General features: G+C 39.7%; 2 protein-coding genes across 2 annotated transcripts in view; both read left to right on the forward strand.

The window, feature by feature from the left end:
- LOC127963166 (uncharacterized) overlaps positions 1–18,140 on the forward strand; it is a 392,897-nt gene that overhangs the window by 363,916 nt on the left and 10,841 nt on the right. The window lies entirely within an intron of this gene.
- The window catches only part of cacna2d3a (calcium channel, voltage-dependent, alpha 2/delta subunit 3a), a 164,227-nt gene continuing 148,581 nt past the window's right edge, over positions 2,495–18,140 (forward strand). Inside the window, exons 1-2 of the mRNA XM_052562888.1 lie at positions 2,495–3,130; positions 3,620–3,701. Of these exons, the coding sequence (XP_052418848.1) occupies positions 3,036–3,130; positions 3,620–3,701 (177 nt within the window). The 5' untranslated portion in view covers positions 2,495–3,035. The remainder of the gene's footprint in view (positions 3,131–3,619; positions 3,702–18,140) is intronic.

Raw genomic sequence — 18,140 nt, forward strand, 5'->3', positions numbered from 1 at the left:
TTTCTCGAAAATTAATCGTTTTCATTTGTTTATCTGAGTGAAATGTGTAATTTAAAATATATGCAAATGTTAGTGAAATTAAGAAATTCTGAGTAATTTCATTGTGTTTTCTATGCAGCTTTGCAACGTGATTACAAAAATGACATCTAAATCCTTTTGTGTCACAACATCGTTTAACAACTTCTAGCAACAAACAGCCTGCCTTTTAGCACTTTACCAAAACATTTATTTGCAACATGGCCTGCATCACTGGTGGAGGCAGCCTCTCGTTAGCATCTGCTACAAGAGCTGGAGGTCTGGCTGCATAGCGCCTTTGTTTGAATTCCTTGAGCGGAATTTGCTGCCTTTGTGGAGTGGACATTGGTGAGAAATGAATTTCCGTTCCCTCCCAGTTTCCCAGGAGTATATTGCCAGTGCAAATCCAGACCCAGAGCCCAGCCCACCATCTTCCCGAGTGCATGCCTTAGCACACCACAAGATGGAGGGCATGAGCCTGTAGCCACCGATGAGCCATCGCCTCATGGAGTGACAATGCTGAGGATCTTTGTGGAGCCAGAGCCCCTGATTACAGTCAAGGTATGTGAGCTGGCAACAACGCCTGCCACAAAGGAGAAAGCCACGGATGGTGTAAAAGCGGAGAGGAGCTCCACCCCCTGCACCACGGCTGAGGGTGAGCTGAGAATGGCTCGGCATATGTGCCAAAATGTAGAGGAGAGGGCTACAGCTCCAGAGTCCAGTCCAGAGTGCCCTCCAGTGCCTACTCCTAGAGAGTGCCCTCCAGTGCCCACTCTGGCCTGGACTATGCCTCAGCCCATTGACCAGTTGACTCCACCATGGCTCCTAGTTCCCTCCTCTCCACTGTGGCCCGGCAGTCCACTAACTCCGCCTGAGCTCCCTCATTCATCTGGCTCTGCCTTGGTCTGGCATTGACCATCCTGCGCCTTGTGTGTGTTCACAGTGTGTGTGTGTGTGTTCACTGCTCTGTGTGTGTGCACTTCGGATGGGTTAAATGCAGAGCACAAATTCTGAGTATGGGTCACCATACTTGGCTGAAGGTCACGTCATGTCACTCACTCACTCACTTCTGGCTCCATCAGGCACCTTCATCCCCTCGGCTCCTCCTCAGTCCTTGGTCACTCTGGCTCCACCGTGGCCTCCCGGAACCAAGGCTTCGCCCTGGCTCATTGGCTCTCTGTCTCCACCTCTGGCTTTTCCACCAGCTGCTCCGCTGCCATTGGCCCCCTGGAATTGGCAGCCACTCCTCCATGGCTCCTCTCTCTGTCTGCTCCACTATGGGTTGACATTATGGCTGTGGCCTCGGTCCAGCTGGGCTCCTCCTGCTCCAAGCCCCTCCTGGCTCCTCCTTCCTACGTCTCCTCCCTGGACTTTGTCTGCCAGCCTCCTCCCAGGTGTCCGTCCTCCTCCTAAGCCTCCTACTTAATTCCACCGATTTTCCCTCCCTTTGTTTTTCCATGGTGTGCGGACGCACCTCCTGGGAGGGAGGCGATATGTCACGATATGTCAACTGTGTATGTTTTGCTCCCTGTGACCCAGTTTCCTCCCTCATGTTCATGGCTAATTTGATTCCAGGTGTGTCTTCTTAGTCCCTCATTATCATGTGTTTTAAAGCCCCAGTCCATTTAGTTAGTGTTTATTGGGTCTACTTGCTGGATTGTGTGTAATTTCCCTGTTATTCCTTGGATTAAAGATTATTTTTTGTACTCCATGTTTCTCTCTCGTTCCTCGATCCGCACCATCACAGATTGTGACACAGATGACTTCCTCCAATTTGTATAACTATTTTATTCAAAGAGTTTGTTTAATAAAAAAATCTTTCATGATTGTTCTTTATTGTCAGGGCGCCCCTTGCTGGTTGCCCATAACATAGGAAGGAATTATCTATCTGATAATCAGACTGATCAGATTGAAATCACTAAATTTAGGCTCTTACACTAAAATCACTAGAGGAATGCACTGAAGGGGAATATCCCACAGTGAGACACCAAAACATTTGCTTAAAAAGCGAACACTGCCTTAAACTTACTAGCAGAAAGGCAGCACAATTCTACAAATAGTCTAAATAATCTAGACAAATCAGTTACCCAATGAAACATAACGTGACATGTTCATATTTATTTTATATTTTTTAATTAATTAATTAATTAATTAATTTGTGTACTGGGACACAGCTTATAGTCTATGGCTTTATTTATTTGTTAATGTATTTATTTTTTACTATTACAAAGTTCGAATTCCAAAGCAGTACCTAGCTACTTAAAAAGCATACAATTTCAGAGTAGCTACTGATTGTTTTGTTCCTGAATTAATAATTTATGTTACAGTTAAAAGTTTACCAATTAACCAATAATTGTCACTTTTGTCATGTTTGCTGATACACATCAAATTATAAATTATTACAATTTAAATATAATAATAATAATAATAATAATAATAATAATAATAATAATAATGATTATTATTATTATTATTATTTTATTTAATTTTTTCAGTGAAAGAATTTGCTGGAAGAAACGTAGTGCATAGACATTCAAAGATAGATAGATAGATAATCGATGGATAGATAGATAGATAGATAGATAGATAGATAGATAGATAGATAGATAGATAGATAGATAGATAGATAGAGTTTTGTTCACTATTTCGTCATCGATTCGAATGGCATCATTTGATAGCGGATTCTCCTTTAAAGGCAGTAGCAGATTCTCAGAAATCGGACGAAAGAGAAGACGTGACACGTCCTCGCGTCATCGGTCCGTTCCGCTCTCACCTCGGATCTCTCTTTCAGCGCACTTGATTTGAGTAAAACTGCAGACCGACTGGAGTATATAAAGCATGACAGCGGCGGCTTTCCTTCAAAAATACGCTCATGCGCTTCCCTTGTTACATCTCTGACTTGAACGCACTCCACGCGACACATCCATACATAGATTTGTTGCAAGCTGTGTTAGTAGGCAGCTGAGTTTGTTGACAGACAATTATTCATCTCTACACAACCTTTGGTCATCACTGCAATCATGAAGTGTGTTTTGCATTGTATATTCTTCCTCTTGCTGTGGATTACACCCAAAACCAGAGTATGTGCATCTCATAAAGGAATTCCCCTGTCAGTGTAAGTATAGTTTTCTTATAATTCAAATGCATTGTATATAATTAGTAGGTGCTAATGATAGGCTAAAAATAAAATAGGATGCTTTGTATATTGTTTGCTGTATTGACTGACAAAGAAAATATTTATATTTTAAATTGTCATTTTGTCCCAGATTTGCCATTTGTCAAGTTGCCCAGACTGCTCTACAAAATGAACTGAATCAAAATGAATCAACCAAAATATTTTAGGTCACAATACCCATTTATGTATTTATTTAAACAGTGCCTTTTGATTTTAAAGTTTACTCCATATAGTTGAGTGATGGGACAAATGCAGTTTAAAGGATGTATTTGCTTGAATACCATACACATTTCATCTATTATAAATATACATGATTTGAAAATGCAGTTTAAGCAAGTGTTTTCACCACACTGCACTTTTCTCCCATACCTGAATTTGTACCTGCTATGTCAAATTCATTTCCTCATAATTTCATTTCCTTCTTTCTAGTGTAAAACTTTGGGCTTCAGCGTTTGGTGGAGAAATTAAATCCATTGCGGCCAAGTATTCTGGCTCTCAGCTGTTGCAAAAGGTAAACTGATTTCTGTTAATCTGTGCAGTTAACACCATGAACAAAACAGCAATGAAAGGTGTATCATGATATTATTTGAAGTACCTTTGAGTATTGTCATGCTATATGACTCTGGTAATCATTCAGTACCATGGTATTTATCAAAGTATTACCATCTGATACCAACATTGTGTCATGTCATGGGCTTCTTTTTAAGGGGCACACATTATTATGACTAAAAGGTTTTAGCTGTGTTTGTTGTGTCCTTTCAACACACAGAAAAGTGAGTGTGTGCTTCTGTTCCTGCAGTTTTATGATAATAATTATTATAGTAATATTATCACATACATAAGTAGATGTCAGAACTCAAATTCACATACACACATACAAACACAATCTACAATAATTAAACCACCCACAAGCAACAAATCTTTTTTTTTTTTTTTTTTGAATTGCTTGTGTTCTGCTTGTCTTTTTTCACAGTGAGGTCAGGGCATCACAGAGGTCAGCACTCGAGACCTGTGATTATGGGAAAGCATGTTTTTGAATGGAGCAGATGGATGCCTGTGAGCATGATTTTAGTGTGATTTTTTCTAGTGATATTTTCACCATTGGTCTGGTTGGAGTTTCAGATTTCAATATTAAGGAAAAAGACAGTGACTGTGGAATGTTTGTGGCATGTGTGCATTTGTGTGTCTGCTACTAAGTAAAGAGGATGGGAGCCCGAGGGGCAGATTATCTGTGTGACGGTTTTAAAAAGAAGAAAGAGAACATGCCTGGTGAGAAGACAGAAAAGCGGCAAAGAGAAAAAATAGAGCAGAGGGCAACAGAAGAGAAGAAAGCAAAGAGACATATGACAGGAAGCCCAGAGGAAGAAATGTGCATGGAGAAAGAGGAGAGGAGAATGTAAAGTAGAGTAATGTGAATGAACTGGTGTAAGTGTGCCCTGTGGCTCACTCACTCGTTTATTGTGTGTGTGACCTCATCAGCTCAAAAGTGCTTCAGAGTGGTTCTGGACAGGAGATAAGGACAGCGGGTCCAACGGTCCATTTGCAGAGGGTTGGGTCTCTGCTTGAGGAGCAATGTCAAATTTCAGCTGGAACAAAACAACTACTTAAAAACGCATCTCTGAAAACTGTAGGGAAAACTGTTGGACAGTGCTCTATACATTTACATTTGCAATAAACAGTAGCACATTTACAGTAATGACAACATTACAATGTTACAATAATGAGAATGAGATTTTGCATTTACATGCATAACAGTCTCACAATTGCAAATTTAAATCTCACAATTCAGATTTTTTTTTTCAGAATTCTGGATATACATCTTGCAGTTCTGTTCTGTCCCCTAAAGTTATAGACACCTGATGCAGTAGGTTTGAATTCTATACTTATACTTAGTTCACCCAAAAATGAAAATTATGTCATTAATGACTCACCCTCATGTCGTTCCAAACCTATGAGACCTCCGTTCATCTTCTGAACACAGTTTAAGATATTTTAGATTTAGTCCGAGAGCTCTCAGCAGTGTTGAGTACTCGAGACTCGGACTCGGTCTTGGACTCGGTCTCGAGACCGTATTTTAATGGTCTCGGTCTTGTCATGGACTCGTGTGCATTTTGACTCGGTATTGACTCGGACTCGAACATATTAGGAATCGGACTTATGCCCGAGTCCACTCGAGTCCCAATCCAAATATTTCATGATTATTACTGTATGTTAATGTTTATTTAAATTGATGTATGATTGACACATCCAATGACTGGTGATTTTCTTTTGACGTGAGACGTTAGGCCAGCAACACACTGGATGCGTGGCGCAAGCGCCTCAGCTGCGTGGCGTGTCCGTTTTTAATTCGGCTCCCATGTTAACAGGTTAGATCTTGCAGACTGCCTGCGTGAGACGCTCGTAAAACCCGTGCATGCTAGAAATAGAACCGACGCCTATTTTTCACGCGACACGCGTGCATGTTGGAAGCGTTTCCAGGCAAAATATACTAGGAAAATATGTTTATATGTCATTTTGTACACAAATACATATTAATTCATGACATTTTGATATTTGAAAGTCTATAGGTTGACATAAATTCAGATATAAATGTAATTTTAAAAATAAATTAATAATGGTCGATTTTCAAATATTGCACCTGTCAAACATACTCTATTTTGCCGTCAATACTGTTGATGGTGTCTTATCAGTAGGTGTGTAAAAAAATAAAAAAATAAATTTGATATTGTAATAAAAAAAAATAAAGAGCCTGGTTTTTTTGGCGGCCTCCCTCTATGTCACCTACAGCCGCAGCAGCGCGCCAAGCGACGCGTGCAGGCACGCTTCTGGTGTGTAAAGACACAGAAAACGCGAAGCAGCCACCACGCTTCTGGCACGCAGTAGAGACGCCACGCAGCCAGTGTGTCACCGGCCTTAAGTTACCCTCCTGCCTCCGTAACTAAAAAAACTTCGACTAGTGTGTATTTTACCCTGCATTAAAACGCACCATCCAGGGAAATTAGCATTAGATTATCCGTTGCTGTTACAGAAAGTGATAAAATGGTTGTCAGTCCTCGCTTCCTCTGCGCCAGTAGAGAGAGTTTTTAGTTGGGGTGGATTGATCATGAGACCACATCATGCTTGGTTGGGTAGCTGGATGGTCTCCTCACTTATTTTTTTGAAAAGTAATTATGCCCATCTGTAATCTTCACAACATCTAAAGTGCACATAATCCAATACATTGTAAGGATATTAGCAGTCATTAGTTAAGCTTCAAGGTTAAAAGTTATGTAAAAGCTGTTACAGTTGAACATTTACAGGTATAGTGGTACAGTAATGTTACTTATACTAGAAGTGTTATGTAGAATTACAATATAGAGTCGTACAGTAATATTATGTGTACTAGAAAGGTTATATGGATGTGTATAGTGGTACAACGATGTTATGTGAAAATGAGCACTTAATATTGACAAGTAACACTTCATAATACTAATAAAATTACCTTACATACATACCTTACATACAAATTACACCACATACTATGTGGCCCTTTTACCCTTTATTGTTTCCACCAAACATTTGACATACTCTTGAAGATTTCTTTAGGTCTTGTCTCAGACCCAATCTCTCTGGTCTCGGTCTTGACTCGGACTCGACCCTTTCTGAACTCGGTCTTGACTCGGACTCGACCCTCTCTGGACTCGATCTGGACTCGGACTCGAATGAGCTGGTCTCGACTACAACACTGGCTCTCAGTCCCTCCATTGAAGCTGTGTGTACGGTATACTGTCCATGTTCAGAAAGGTAAGAAAAACATCATCAAAGTAGTCCATGTGACATCAGAGGGTCAGATAGAATTTTTTGAAGCATCGAAAATACATTTTGGTCCAAAAATAGCAAAAACAATGACTTTTTTCAGCATTTTCTTCTCTTCCGGGTCTGTTGTGAGTGTGACTGCTGTGACCGTTGACGTACGGCGCTGCTGACATATATTATCTTTGTTATTGGGTGCATCAGAAAACATGTCAGCACCGTCATACAGACCCATCAGCAGACCCGGAAAAGAAGAAAATGCTGATTTAAGAAGTTCATTTTTGTTATTTTTTGGACCAAAATGTATTTTAGATGCTTCAACAAATTCTAACTGACCCTCTGATGTCACATGGAGTACTTTGATGATGTTTTTATTACATTTCTGGACAGGGACAATAGTTAATCATTTAGTTTTTTTTTTTTTTTTTTTTTCATTTTTATAAACTGTATATAACTATTTTTTATTCAGATTTGTTTTGCAGATATTTTAATTTTCATATGTGAAATTTAATTTGGGTTTGTAAACATAAGATATCTTATTTTTTTTCACTCTTGATTTAAGTAAAACATTCTCCCATGAACTTCTACTATTTAACTATATAACTATCTACTACTAATCTTACTATTTTATTATTTAAATCTACTATTTAAAATATAACCAACAGCCAGTGTCAAGAAAATAACAAAACAGTTTTAATATTGCATTTAATTTCCACAGAAGTAAAATCTGAAAAACATTACTTAAACGTACTTTACCTGAAATCTCCATGCTTTGCTATCTTGCAAGCCCTGCTGTTTCCTTCAGGAAAATCTAGCTTCTCTTTGTTCTTTCTTTGATTATCTGTTATGTTTGTGTGTCTTTCATCTCCTGTGTCTTTCAGTCTTTACCCTTTGCCCTGCCTTCATCCATTCTCTTACATTTTCTCTCTTTTCCTAGAAGCATTTTACGGCATTCTTTACATTGAAAAAAATGTTTTTATATTATCTGCTGTCATCATGCATGTGCCTAAATTGTGCCCATATTATTCTGCATCATCGTCACACATTGTACTGCTCAAGCTCAAATAATACTTGTATTGGAAATTTCTCATGTTCCAAGGTTAAATCAAGGGAAGCAGTGTGTGTGTGTGTGTGTGTGTGTGCAACAGGAAGTGAACAATATCCTTTCCTAATCAATATACTGTACATATTCAGTTTAACATGCTTTATATATGAACATCTAAGATATTGAGATTGTGTGTTTACTTACATGTTCAAATCTTTAAAAGATAAAATGAAAAAAAAAAAAAGTTTAAAAAATAAGTGTAATCTTTACTCACCTTTTTATGCTGTATTTTGTTTATGTAGAAAATGTTAAAATATGAATATCACAGTTCTTTCTAAACAATGACAAGTTCTAAAAGGACCAAAATACAGAGAAAGTACCATAAAAATAAAGTAGTCCAAATGTGAGAGGAGCAGACTGAAATTTTACATCAAGTGGTCAAATGTATTTCCTTGTGCTGAAACTTGCTTGATGTGCCTGATTTTTGAGTGAATAATTACATAAATCTAAGTTTTGGGTGAACATAGCAGAGTAGTCAGGCATGGGTTCTCAAACGTAAGGAGGTCATTAGAAGAAATAAAGCTAATAGTGTTTTGTTTACACCACAGATGAATTGCAAAATTGAAGTAGATTTAAATAAAAATTCTGATGAGACTGTGAAATGCAGCATGAGTCATGAAATCTGTATTGACACAAAGGGATTTTGCATCTGGCCATCTAAACATAAGACCCCATAAAATATGAATACAAATACTGCCTAATATATGAAAAACAGCATCTTGTCTTTTTGTCGACAGGTCTGGCCAAGGTGTGGTTAACCTTGGTTTCTGCATATCTGTATTTATTTTCTTGCCAAAAAAGACTGAATTCACTGGATTGAGTTTTTGAAGACTTGTAATGTCTTGCATGTAATCTTTTTTTTTTGTAAGTAGCGATTGGCAAACCAGACAACACGTGATGCAGGGTGTGTGTTTATCATGGCATGTGTTCTTCACAAAATACTATAAAAGCAGACATGCACAGACTGAAATGTGTTTTGTGAATGATGAGATAATAAACACAGCCACATAAAGTAGTAATGTTAATGTGTTTGGTCTTGGCAAAATAGATATGCTCTGCTGTTGTGGCTGAACAAGTGCAGAGACATTCTGCTGTGAGCATGCTGCTGCACATAACGTATATAAAATATATCAAATAACCCCATATACAATACTGATACAAAAGAACCAGTCAGATGCACTGTGTCATAATAATGTCATTGTGTCAGATTGAGTTTAAACTATCAAAAGGTGTCATGCCAGAAGTTTGAATGCATAGGAATGCTTTGTGCTCTTTTGAATGGCAGAAATACTATTCCTTAAAACACAAGGATTGACTCAAACATTGTTAAATAAAAATAGAAAAGCATATGGATAAACTCATACGAAAATAAATATTATTCATATAAGTAATACTATTCATTTTGACAGTGATTTCAAAAAAGTAAAGTATTCCAGAGAGTCATGTACTGTAAATAAATTTTAGAATTGTATCCTTCTGACTGTGCACGAGGCATAAACCTTTGCGATGCATTATTAAATGACCTTGTTATTGTTTTGGGTTATGTTAGAATCAAAACATTTAAAGTCACTTGCTACAGTTGCTGTATAAGTTTTCATATTTGAACATATTTTTATTTCTGTTTCTGAGTACTTAGGGAATAGGCCTGTATTAGATATCTTGGCAATGATTCACTGAAATGTGCCTGTTATGAAATGGTTATAAACTGAGAATTGCATATATGTAACAGCCAATCACAGCTAATACAGGACAGATGTACACACTCCATCTGTATTCTGCAAGGTGCTGGTCCTGGTCTTAGACTTTTTAGGTTTGTAAGCAAATTTTTTGGGTTATGTATGTGGACACTTTATTTATTTATTTATTTATTTTTTGCATGAATTGATCTTAAGTATGATATTTTTTTGCATTTTCATTAGTTTAAGATAAGGACCTTAACTTGGCCATTCCAGAATCATCCATTTCTTATCTAGTCCATTTTAATGCCATACAGTACATACTTGTTTCTCTTCATTCACCCATCTTCTCCGCTATTTTTTTTTTTTTTTCTACACATAAACATTAATGTGCAAATATATCTACAATGCTAAAGTCGATTAACCTGCCTTGCTCATGTTCGTGTAACTCATGTAATTTCTGGTTTGTGAAGTGACATTAAAGTTCCCCCATATCTCTCCTTTACTCACTCTTTCAGTGGTCCTTAGGTTGCCAAGTATTCGTTCCAATGATCAATAAACATTAGTAAAATTATTATTATTATTTTTTTGTCCCGTGTAGAAATCTCAAATAATTTAAGCAAATCTATTCAAATGTATTTGTACAATTATTTTCTACATTCCACACAGACTCCAGAACAAAATCAAATAGATGCTTTTGAAATTAATGGTGGTGCTCTAATAGTTGAAGTGCAGAAGTGATGTGTAGGCAAAAGCACCTAAACACCCCCGGTACTACAAAAATAGAACCACCAAGGCAAGCATACCAGTAGAGTAGGACATTTTAAAATGTTAATTACTTGACATTCGACATTCAGAGGGATAAATTCATAATGAGTTATTACATAAAACCATTTTCAAATATACAGGGTATAACCTTGCTGATTTAGTAAAACAGTGTTTACAACCATTTTCCACATGACATACAAGATTTAAAAACTATTTATATAAGTAAGCAGCAAATGTATGTAATGTACAGTGAATACAATAGTGCTGAGGAAGGCATACTGGACTTAATTTAAATGTAGGTATGGATGCAGTCAATTTGTGCGTATCTTGATGAATGGCTTTGATAAATGGCTACACTGTTAAAAATTTATTGTAATTTTACAGGAAATTCCTGGCAACTAATTGCCGTGAATTTACAGCAAGTAATATACAGGTAATATATTGTTTTTTTAATACAATAGAGTCCTGTATTTTTACAGCAGTGCTACTGTGATTAAAGTAGCATTATTACAGTAAAATGCTGTAATTTATTTAAATTTACTGTATATTTACTGCAACTCAGTTGCCAGGAATTTCCTGTAATTTTACAGGAGACAATTACAATATTGTAATTTCTAAATATAATAAAATACTGCAATTTTCCATCTTCCAAAATTAAAACCAAAACAATGGCAACTTTTTGTTATTTTTTATTATTAACTGTTTAAGCGGTTTAAGGTTAAAAAAACACATTATTGTTTCTCCTCTACAGGTACTCCTCTCCTCGCCTTCTGAAACGTGTTGATTTTTACAAAGTTCATCGTTCTGAAAAGCAAAGTGTGCTCTGATTGACCAGCTATCCAATCTATCTATCATGTGACTGAAATGTTATGCCACTTAACATACTGTGCCCTGTCCGGCCGAAGCAACGAGACAAACATTTAATTATAATGTTTATTTCATTATAATGTCAAACCCATTATAAATGTGATATAAACATGATTTCTAGTCGTGTTCTCTTTTGGAAGGCCAAACAAAGTAGTTTCCCTTTTTAAAGAAACAGCGTTTAAGAGTGACGCTTCAATTTAAACGAACGGACAAACACATGAGAGCAATTTCAAAAGCTTAAGGAGCTGTCTGTTCTGCTCTCTTTAGCTCTCGATCGACCTGGATGTTTTAGGCAATATTAAAATCCTGGCGGGGACGTGTCCCGTATGAACGGCGCATATGGCCACCCTATACAGATCTTCTTCATTCACCAAGAGCTTGTAACACTCCAAAGAGAAAGGAAAAAGTAAAATCACATCTAATGACTTTAACCCCCAAAATTTACTTAATGAAAATTGTAATGTTAAACTGCTGTCTGTCAGACTTCTCTGTGTTTACATAAATGTCTTGCAGGGCAATACCAACTCTATGTTAGACACTTAATAGCAATAGCTTTGTCTCCATCCAGCTTTTTAATGCACATTTTAACATTTTGAAAACAAACAAAAAAATCCTGAATGGAAACGGTTCAAATTCACAAAATATTCTAATGTGAATAAAACTTTTTATGTGGATTGACTTGCTAATAAATGCAACATAAATGCACATTTGTTGCAACTCTATCGGCTGTTTTAAGTTGCCCCTTAAGTTTTGATCCCACAGTGTTTCATGACTACTCTCCTGTCCATTTCTAATTTACATAACAGAGCTGATGGAAATGCTCTCCAGTTATAGGGTTTCTTTGCCAAATTTCTACGAATGCGCTTAAAAGGTGCAAAGGAATTGGATGGAAACCTGTCTTTTGACATCAATGCATAGAGTATATCGTAGAGTCTATTTTCTTTATAAGTGTGCAAACAGTTTAAACATACCTTTAGTGTTTGAGGCCTCTTTAGGATACTGTTAGTTAAACATGTAGACAGTGAAGGTCGCTGCACTCCATTCAGAAGGTTGTTGTGGGGCCCCATCACAGTTGTCCCTTCCAAAGACATCATCCATTTGTCTGCACTTAGTGCCTCTCCTGAAATGCATACACAATATGATAACTAAAAGAGCACTAGAACCCTTCACTACACACGCATGAGTGGCAGTATTGGCAGGATGGGCAAAAGTACCAATTTTATCAGGTGGGAGAATAAGTTATGGTATGGTTTTTCCTAATTTAGACTAGGCATTTTAAGGATGCAATAGGATTATGTTGAATTACAGCCTTTCCTTTCTTCTTTGACATATAACCATATGACAATTATTAACAGGGCTTAAAGCAAGCAAACATATGTTCCATCTAGCAGCCAGTGTGCAGCTGATCCTGCGGACGGTCTACAGCTGTTCCCGCTCAGTCTTTTCCTTCTGCCTTGACCGTTCATGACCGTGGTACAGTTATGACGCGTTTCCACCGACCCCCCCTCATTTCAATAAGACGAAATATGATATCAAACACCACTGCCTCCTTTCGTTCTCATTTTCATTCGTTAAACATATTAATAGCCGCAGAAATAAAGTTCAGGGAAATGTGTAACGTTAGGCCTTCATTATATAAAACAAAATATTATACCAAACAGTAGCCTATTGTCTCCTATTTTCATTTTAACATATTAAAAGATTAACTGAATAAAGACCAAAGATTACCTGTTCGGTTCACCCAAAACGAATTATATTTTATGCTTTACCACTAAAGAGACATCACAGCCAGCGGCAAATGTCAGATGTCTACCCGAGTTGAGAGTGCTCCCGACGGATTAATGATCCCTGAGCTCCCGCTGATCGCGTGGAGTTGACCGTCTCCGACATCAGCGAAACACATTTTTTAATAGACGCAGTCTTTATAAATAAACCGCATATTTGAGTTTTAAACAACTACATTCTCGCCTGTAATAGTTAAAACACTAACGTTATACCTTTCATGACACGATGTCAGTAATATTTTAAAAATTATCAAAAGAAATGGTGGTTGAAACTACAATGCTGCATTGCCACTCCCGAAAGTTCAGTAACGTTACCTTTGAACAAGTACCTCGCGAGCAGGGACTTTCTGAGGGGCATTTTTTTTACCCAGAACTTTATTTAGATCATGGTAGCTGCGGTGGAAGCACACCGAGTTCCAGCTCAAAGTCCATAGTTTCTGGGTAAAGTTCTTGCGATGTAAATCTGGATCGAGTATGAAGACGCGATTTTAACTAACTTCACCCTATTCCACTGAATTATACCAAATGAAACAATCAGCACTCACTCAGATCACCAGTATTAATATATAAAGACTTATAAAACAAATTTTATGTTACATACCTGAGACATGTTCTTTCTTCCAAAAAGTACCGTCCGTTGGCCGCGTAATTTCAAAATTCAAACAGCAGCGATCCCACAATGCTATGCGGTTGCTGTAAAAAAATGCTTCTACAGTGTAGTTACAATAATTTTACAGGACTGTCCGTTAATTTCCCATAATGCACTTGCATTTACAACAAAAACATGAATACAGTGCGTTGTTGTAAAATTTATTGTAAAAATTACATCAATTGCTAACAGTGTACCTTTACTTGAGTGAGATTTAGTGACATGATTTTTAATGCTGTAAAAACCTGGAATAATGTAATAATCTAGAAATGTTTAGTTTAGAAACCATCCAGAGTAGTTAGAACAATAACAATGCCTAACAACAGAACAGAACAGAACAGAACAGTGTATTTCCAGTTGTTTCTTACCTCATGCATTGTCATTTTTTTTAAGTGAATAGTTTGACTATGCACCGTTTCCAAAGCCTCTTCAACACGCCAGCTTGTTGGTAAATGGATTTCATCACACCCTGTTCATGGCCCATTAACTGTTTCTCCAGGGTCTCCTTCATGCCTTCTTTCATGCAAACTTTCTTCCACTTCCATTTGTTCATCTCTTCTGGAACACCCCCTTTTAAGGCAGAACAGTAAAAAGTTAAACTAGATTCCTACCACAGCAAAATCAAACTCTCAATGATTTGCGTGTATTCAAGTTCAGCTCGAAATTGTTTTTGTTATGTTAAAATCATCAACAAAGTAAGATCGCCACCTACTGGCATGGCTTGCATAATATAGCGCCAGTGTTGGGAAGGTTACTTTGGAAATGTAATAGGTTACAAGTTACCCTATTTAAAATATTACAGTAGTATAACTTTTTCAACTACTTTATTAAAGTAATGTAGGTAACTGGTTACTTTTGATTATTTTCTTAATGAATGTTCCCCCTGTGCATGGCCTGTGTCTGTTTGTATATTATATGATTGTAGTTTTCTCAAAAGAAATTGTAAAATTCCCATGAAGTGCTTCAGAGCAGTTCTAGAGATTATGTTTATGTGTTCATGTACTCATATATTGAGGCGGCAGAGTCTGAAATCACAGCGACATCCGCAAGCGATACACACACTTCAGTATAAAACCGCGTGCCATTCATTTCCACAGAGACATGCAGAACGTGCAGGACGTAGGCGGATTAATGGGAGAATGAAATACGGGCTTTATTTTAGACACATGAAAGGCGGGATGAATTCTCCTGTACGCAGGAGGGAGTTTAAGGCGGACTGCCACCGGGCTAATAATCTTGGTGACAGTAAACGGGCCAATAAATTTGGGAGCCAACTTATTAGAGCTTACTAGAGCGGAGAGGAATATTCTTAGTAGAAAGCCACACTTTTTGACCCACAATGTATATGGGAGGCCTAGACCGGTGGCGATCTGCTTCGGTCTTAGTGCGCACCCCCACTTGGAGTAGAGTCTCGCGGGCTCTAGTCCAAGTTCGGTGACACCTCTGGACGAAGGTGTGAACGGAGGGGACCGCGACTTCATATTCCAGACTGGGAAAAATAGGTGGCTGGTAACCTACACTACACTCAAAAGGAGATAGGCCCGTAGCTGATACTGGTAAGGTATTGTGGGCGTACTCCACCATAGACAATTGTTGGCTGTTGGAAGGATTCTTGGAGACCAAACATTGCAACACCCTTTCCAAATCTTGGTTGTCTCTCTCGGTGTGTGCATTGCTCTGAGGATGAAACCCTGAGGACAGACTTACAGTCGCTCCCAGTAATCTACAGAATTCTCGCCAAAATTTGGACACAAATTGGGGTCCCCTGTTGGAAACCACGTCTATCGGGAGACCATGCAAACGAAAGACATGATCTACGACGGTCAACGCTGTCTCCTTGGCTGAGGGTAATTTGGGCAAGGGAATAAAATGGGCCGCCTTCGAGAACCGGTCCACCACGGTCAAAACTACCGTGTTGCCCTGGGAGGGCGGTAATAAAATCTAGAGCGATGTGGGACCAGGGTCTCGAAAGGACCGGCAGCAGTTGAAGTAAGCCATCAGGGGGTCGATTGGAAGTCTTACCAGTGGCACAAACCGAGCAAGCCAAAACAAAACTGTGAATGTCACGAGCCATAAATGGCCACCAGAATCGTTGCTTGACTAAAAATTGAGTACGGTTAACCCCTGGATGGCAAGCCACATTTAAGCAATGTCCCCAGTGGATAACGTTGGTCCTTAATCCCTCCGGCACAAATAAGCGATTCGGTGGGCATCTGGGCGGAGGCATTACCCCTTCTAAGGCCATTTTGACCTACAATTCGATGTCCCATGTGAGTGTGGAGACCACTAATGTCTCAGGAAAAATACACTCGGGAGTGGACGGGCGTTCTGAATGGTCAAAAATGCTTGACAAAGAGTCGGGTTTAATGTTTTTGGAACCCGGGCGGTACAAGATGGTAAAATCAAATGTCCGAAAAAAAAGTGCCCACCGAGCCTGCCTGGAGTTCAACCTTTTGGCAGTGGTAATGTATTCTAAATTCTTGTGGTCTGTCCATACAATAAAAGGAACCCCCGATCCTTCTAACCAGTGTCGCCATTCCTCCAATGCCATCTTAACTGCCAACAAATCTCGGTTACCAATATCGTAATTTTGTTCAGCAGGAGATAAACGATAAGAAAAATACGCGCAAGGGTGGACCTTGTCATCTGAGGGAGAACGTTGCGATAACACCGCTCCTACCCCCACCTTCGACACATCGACCTCCACAACAAACTGACGTGCAGGGTCAGGGGTGATCAAGATAGGGGCTGAAACAAAGCAGCTCTTCAGTTTGGCAAACACAGCCTCAGCGGTGTCTGACCACCTGAACGCAGTTTTGGCGGAGGTCAAGGCGGTCAGAGGTGCGGCTAGTTGGCTGAAGTTGCGAATAAAACGCTGGTAGAAGTTGACGAACCCCAGAAACCTCTGTAGGGCCTTTCGGGAATCTGGACTTGGCCAATCTACTACAGCCTTAACCTTCTTGGGATCCATGCGTATTCCCTCAGTCGACAAGATATACCCCAGAAATGGAATCGACTGTGCATTAAAAAACTTGCATTTCTCTGCCTTGACAAAAAGCCCATTCTCTAGCAACCTCTGAAGCACTCGTCGGACGTGCTGCACATGTTCCTGGAGAGAAGAAGAAAAAAATCAATATGTCGTCCAGGTAGACATATATGAAATGATCAATCATATCTCGCAGCACGTCGTTGACGAGTGCCTGGAAGACCGCTGGGGAGTTGGAAAGCCCGAAGGGCATGACCAAATATTCAAAGTGCCCTCTGGGGGTATTAAAGGCAGTCTCCCATTCATCCCCCTCCCTGATACGGACCAAATGATAAGCATTGCGTAAGTCTAGTTTTCTGAATATTGACGCTCCCTGCAACCTCTCAAAGGCCGAAGACATCAACGGCAAAGGATAAGTATTCTTTACCATGATGTTGTTCAGTCCCCGGTGATCAATACAAGGTCACAGAGATCTGTCCTTCTTCCCCACAAAAAGAACCCGCCCCCACAGGAGAAGAGGAAGTGTGGATGAACCTCGAAGCTAGAGAAACAGAAGGTCACAGGCCAAGGGACCTCCGCCTCTCCTTCTCCTCCCGGGAAAGCCGAGCTCGCCCTACCTGCATGGGCTCGTGATCGTAGGAGGGGCTGGCCGCGTCCCCGCCACTGAACCACACATCAATCGGAGTTCTGGATGTGGTAATGGGTAAGCTCCTCCTCTCCATCCGTGTCAGACGTATGTCAACCCGCAAAGCCAGTTCAATTAGCCCATTCAGAGAAGTGGGGAGATCCAGGGCGTAGATCTCCTTCTGAACGTGGTCAGCCAGCCCATGCAGGAACATGTCCCACTACGCCTCCTCGTTCCAATGGCACTCCACCGCCAGGGTTCGGAACTCGATGGAATAGTCCGAGACAGATCTCTCATGCTGATGTAGCTCCGCCAGCCTCCTGGCCGCCTCCCTCCCGGCGACGGCCTGATCAAAGACCCGTCTCATCTTGGCGGAGAGTGCCTGAAATGAGGCGCAGCATGGGTCCTGGTTCTCCCACACCGCTGTTCCCCATAATTCCGCCCTCCCAGAAAGCAGGGTTAACACAAAGGCCACTTTGGCCCTCTCATTGGCGAAGGTTCTGGGCTGAAGGGAAAAGTGCATGTCACAACGGGTTAAAAAGGCTCTACAGAAGTTGGGCTCACCCGAGTAAGTCTCCGGAATCGGGATACGTGGTTCCGGCTGGGAGGGGGTCTCAGATGGAGTGGCGCAGTGGGAGCTCGTAGTAGCTGGAACTGTTGGGTGAGCTCGGACACTTGTGTCACCAAAGCCTTACTAA

Source organism: Carassius gibelio, chromosome B8, assembly GCF_023724105.1.
Source record: "Carassius gibelio isolate Cgi1373 ecotype wild population from Czech Republic chromosome B8, carGib1.2-hapl.c, whole genome shotgun sequence".
In the NCBI taxonomy this organism is placed as follows: domain Eukaryota; kingdom Metazoa; phylum Chordata; class Actinopteri; order Cypriniformes; family Cyprinidae; genus Carassius; species Carassius gibelio.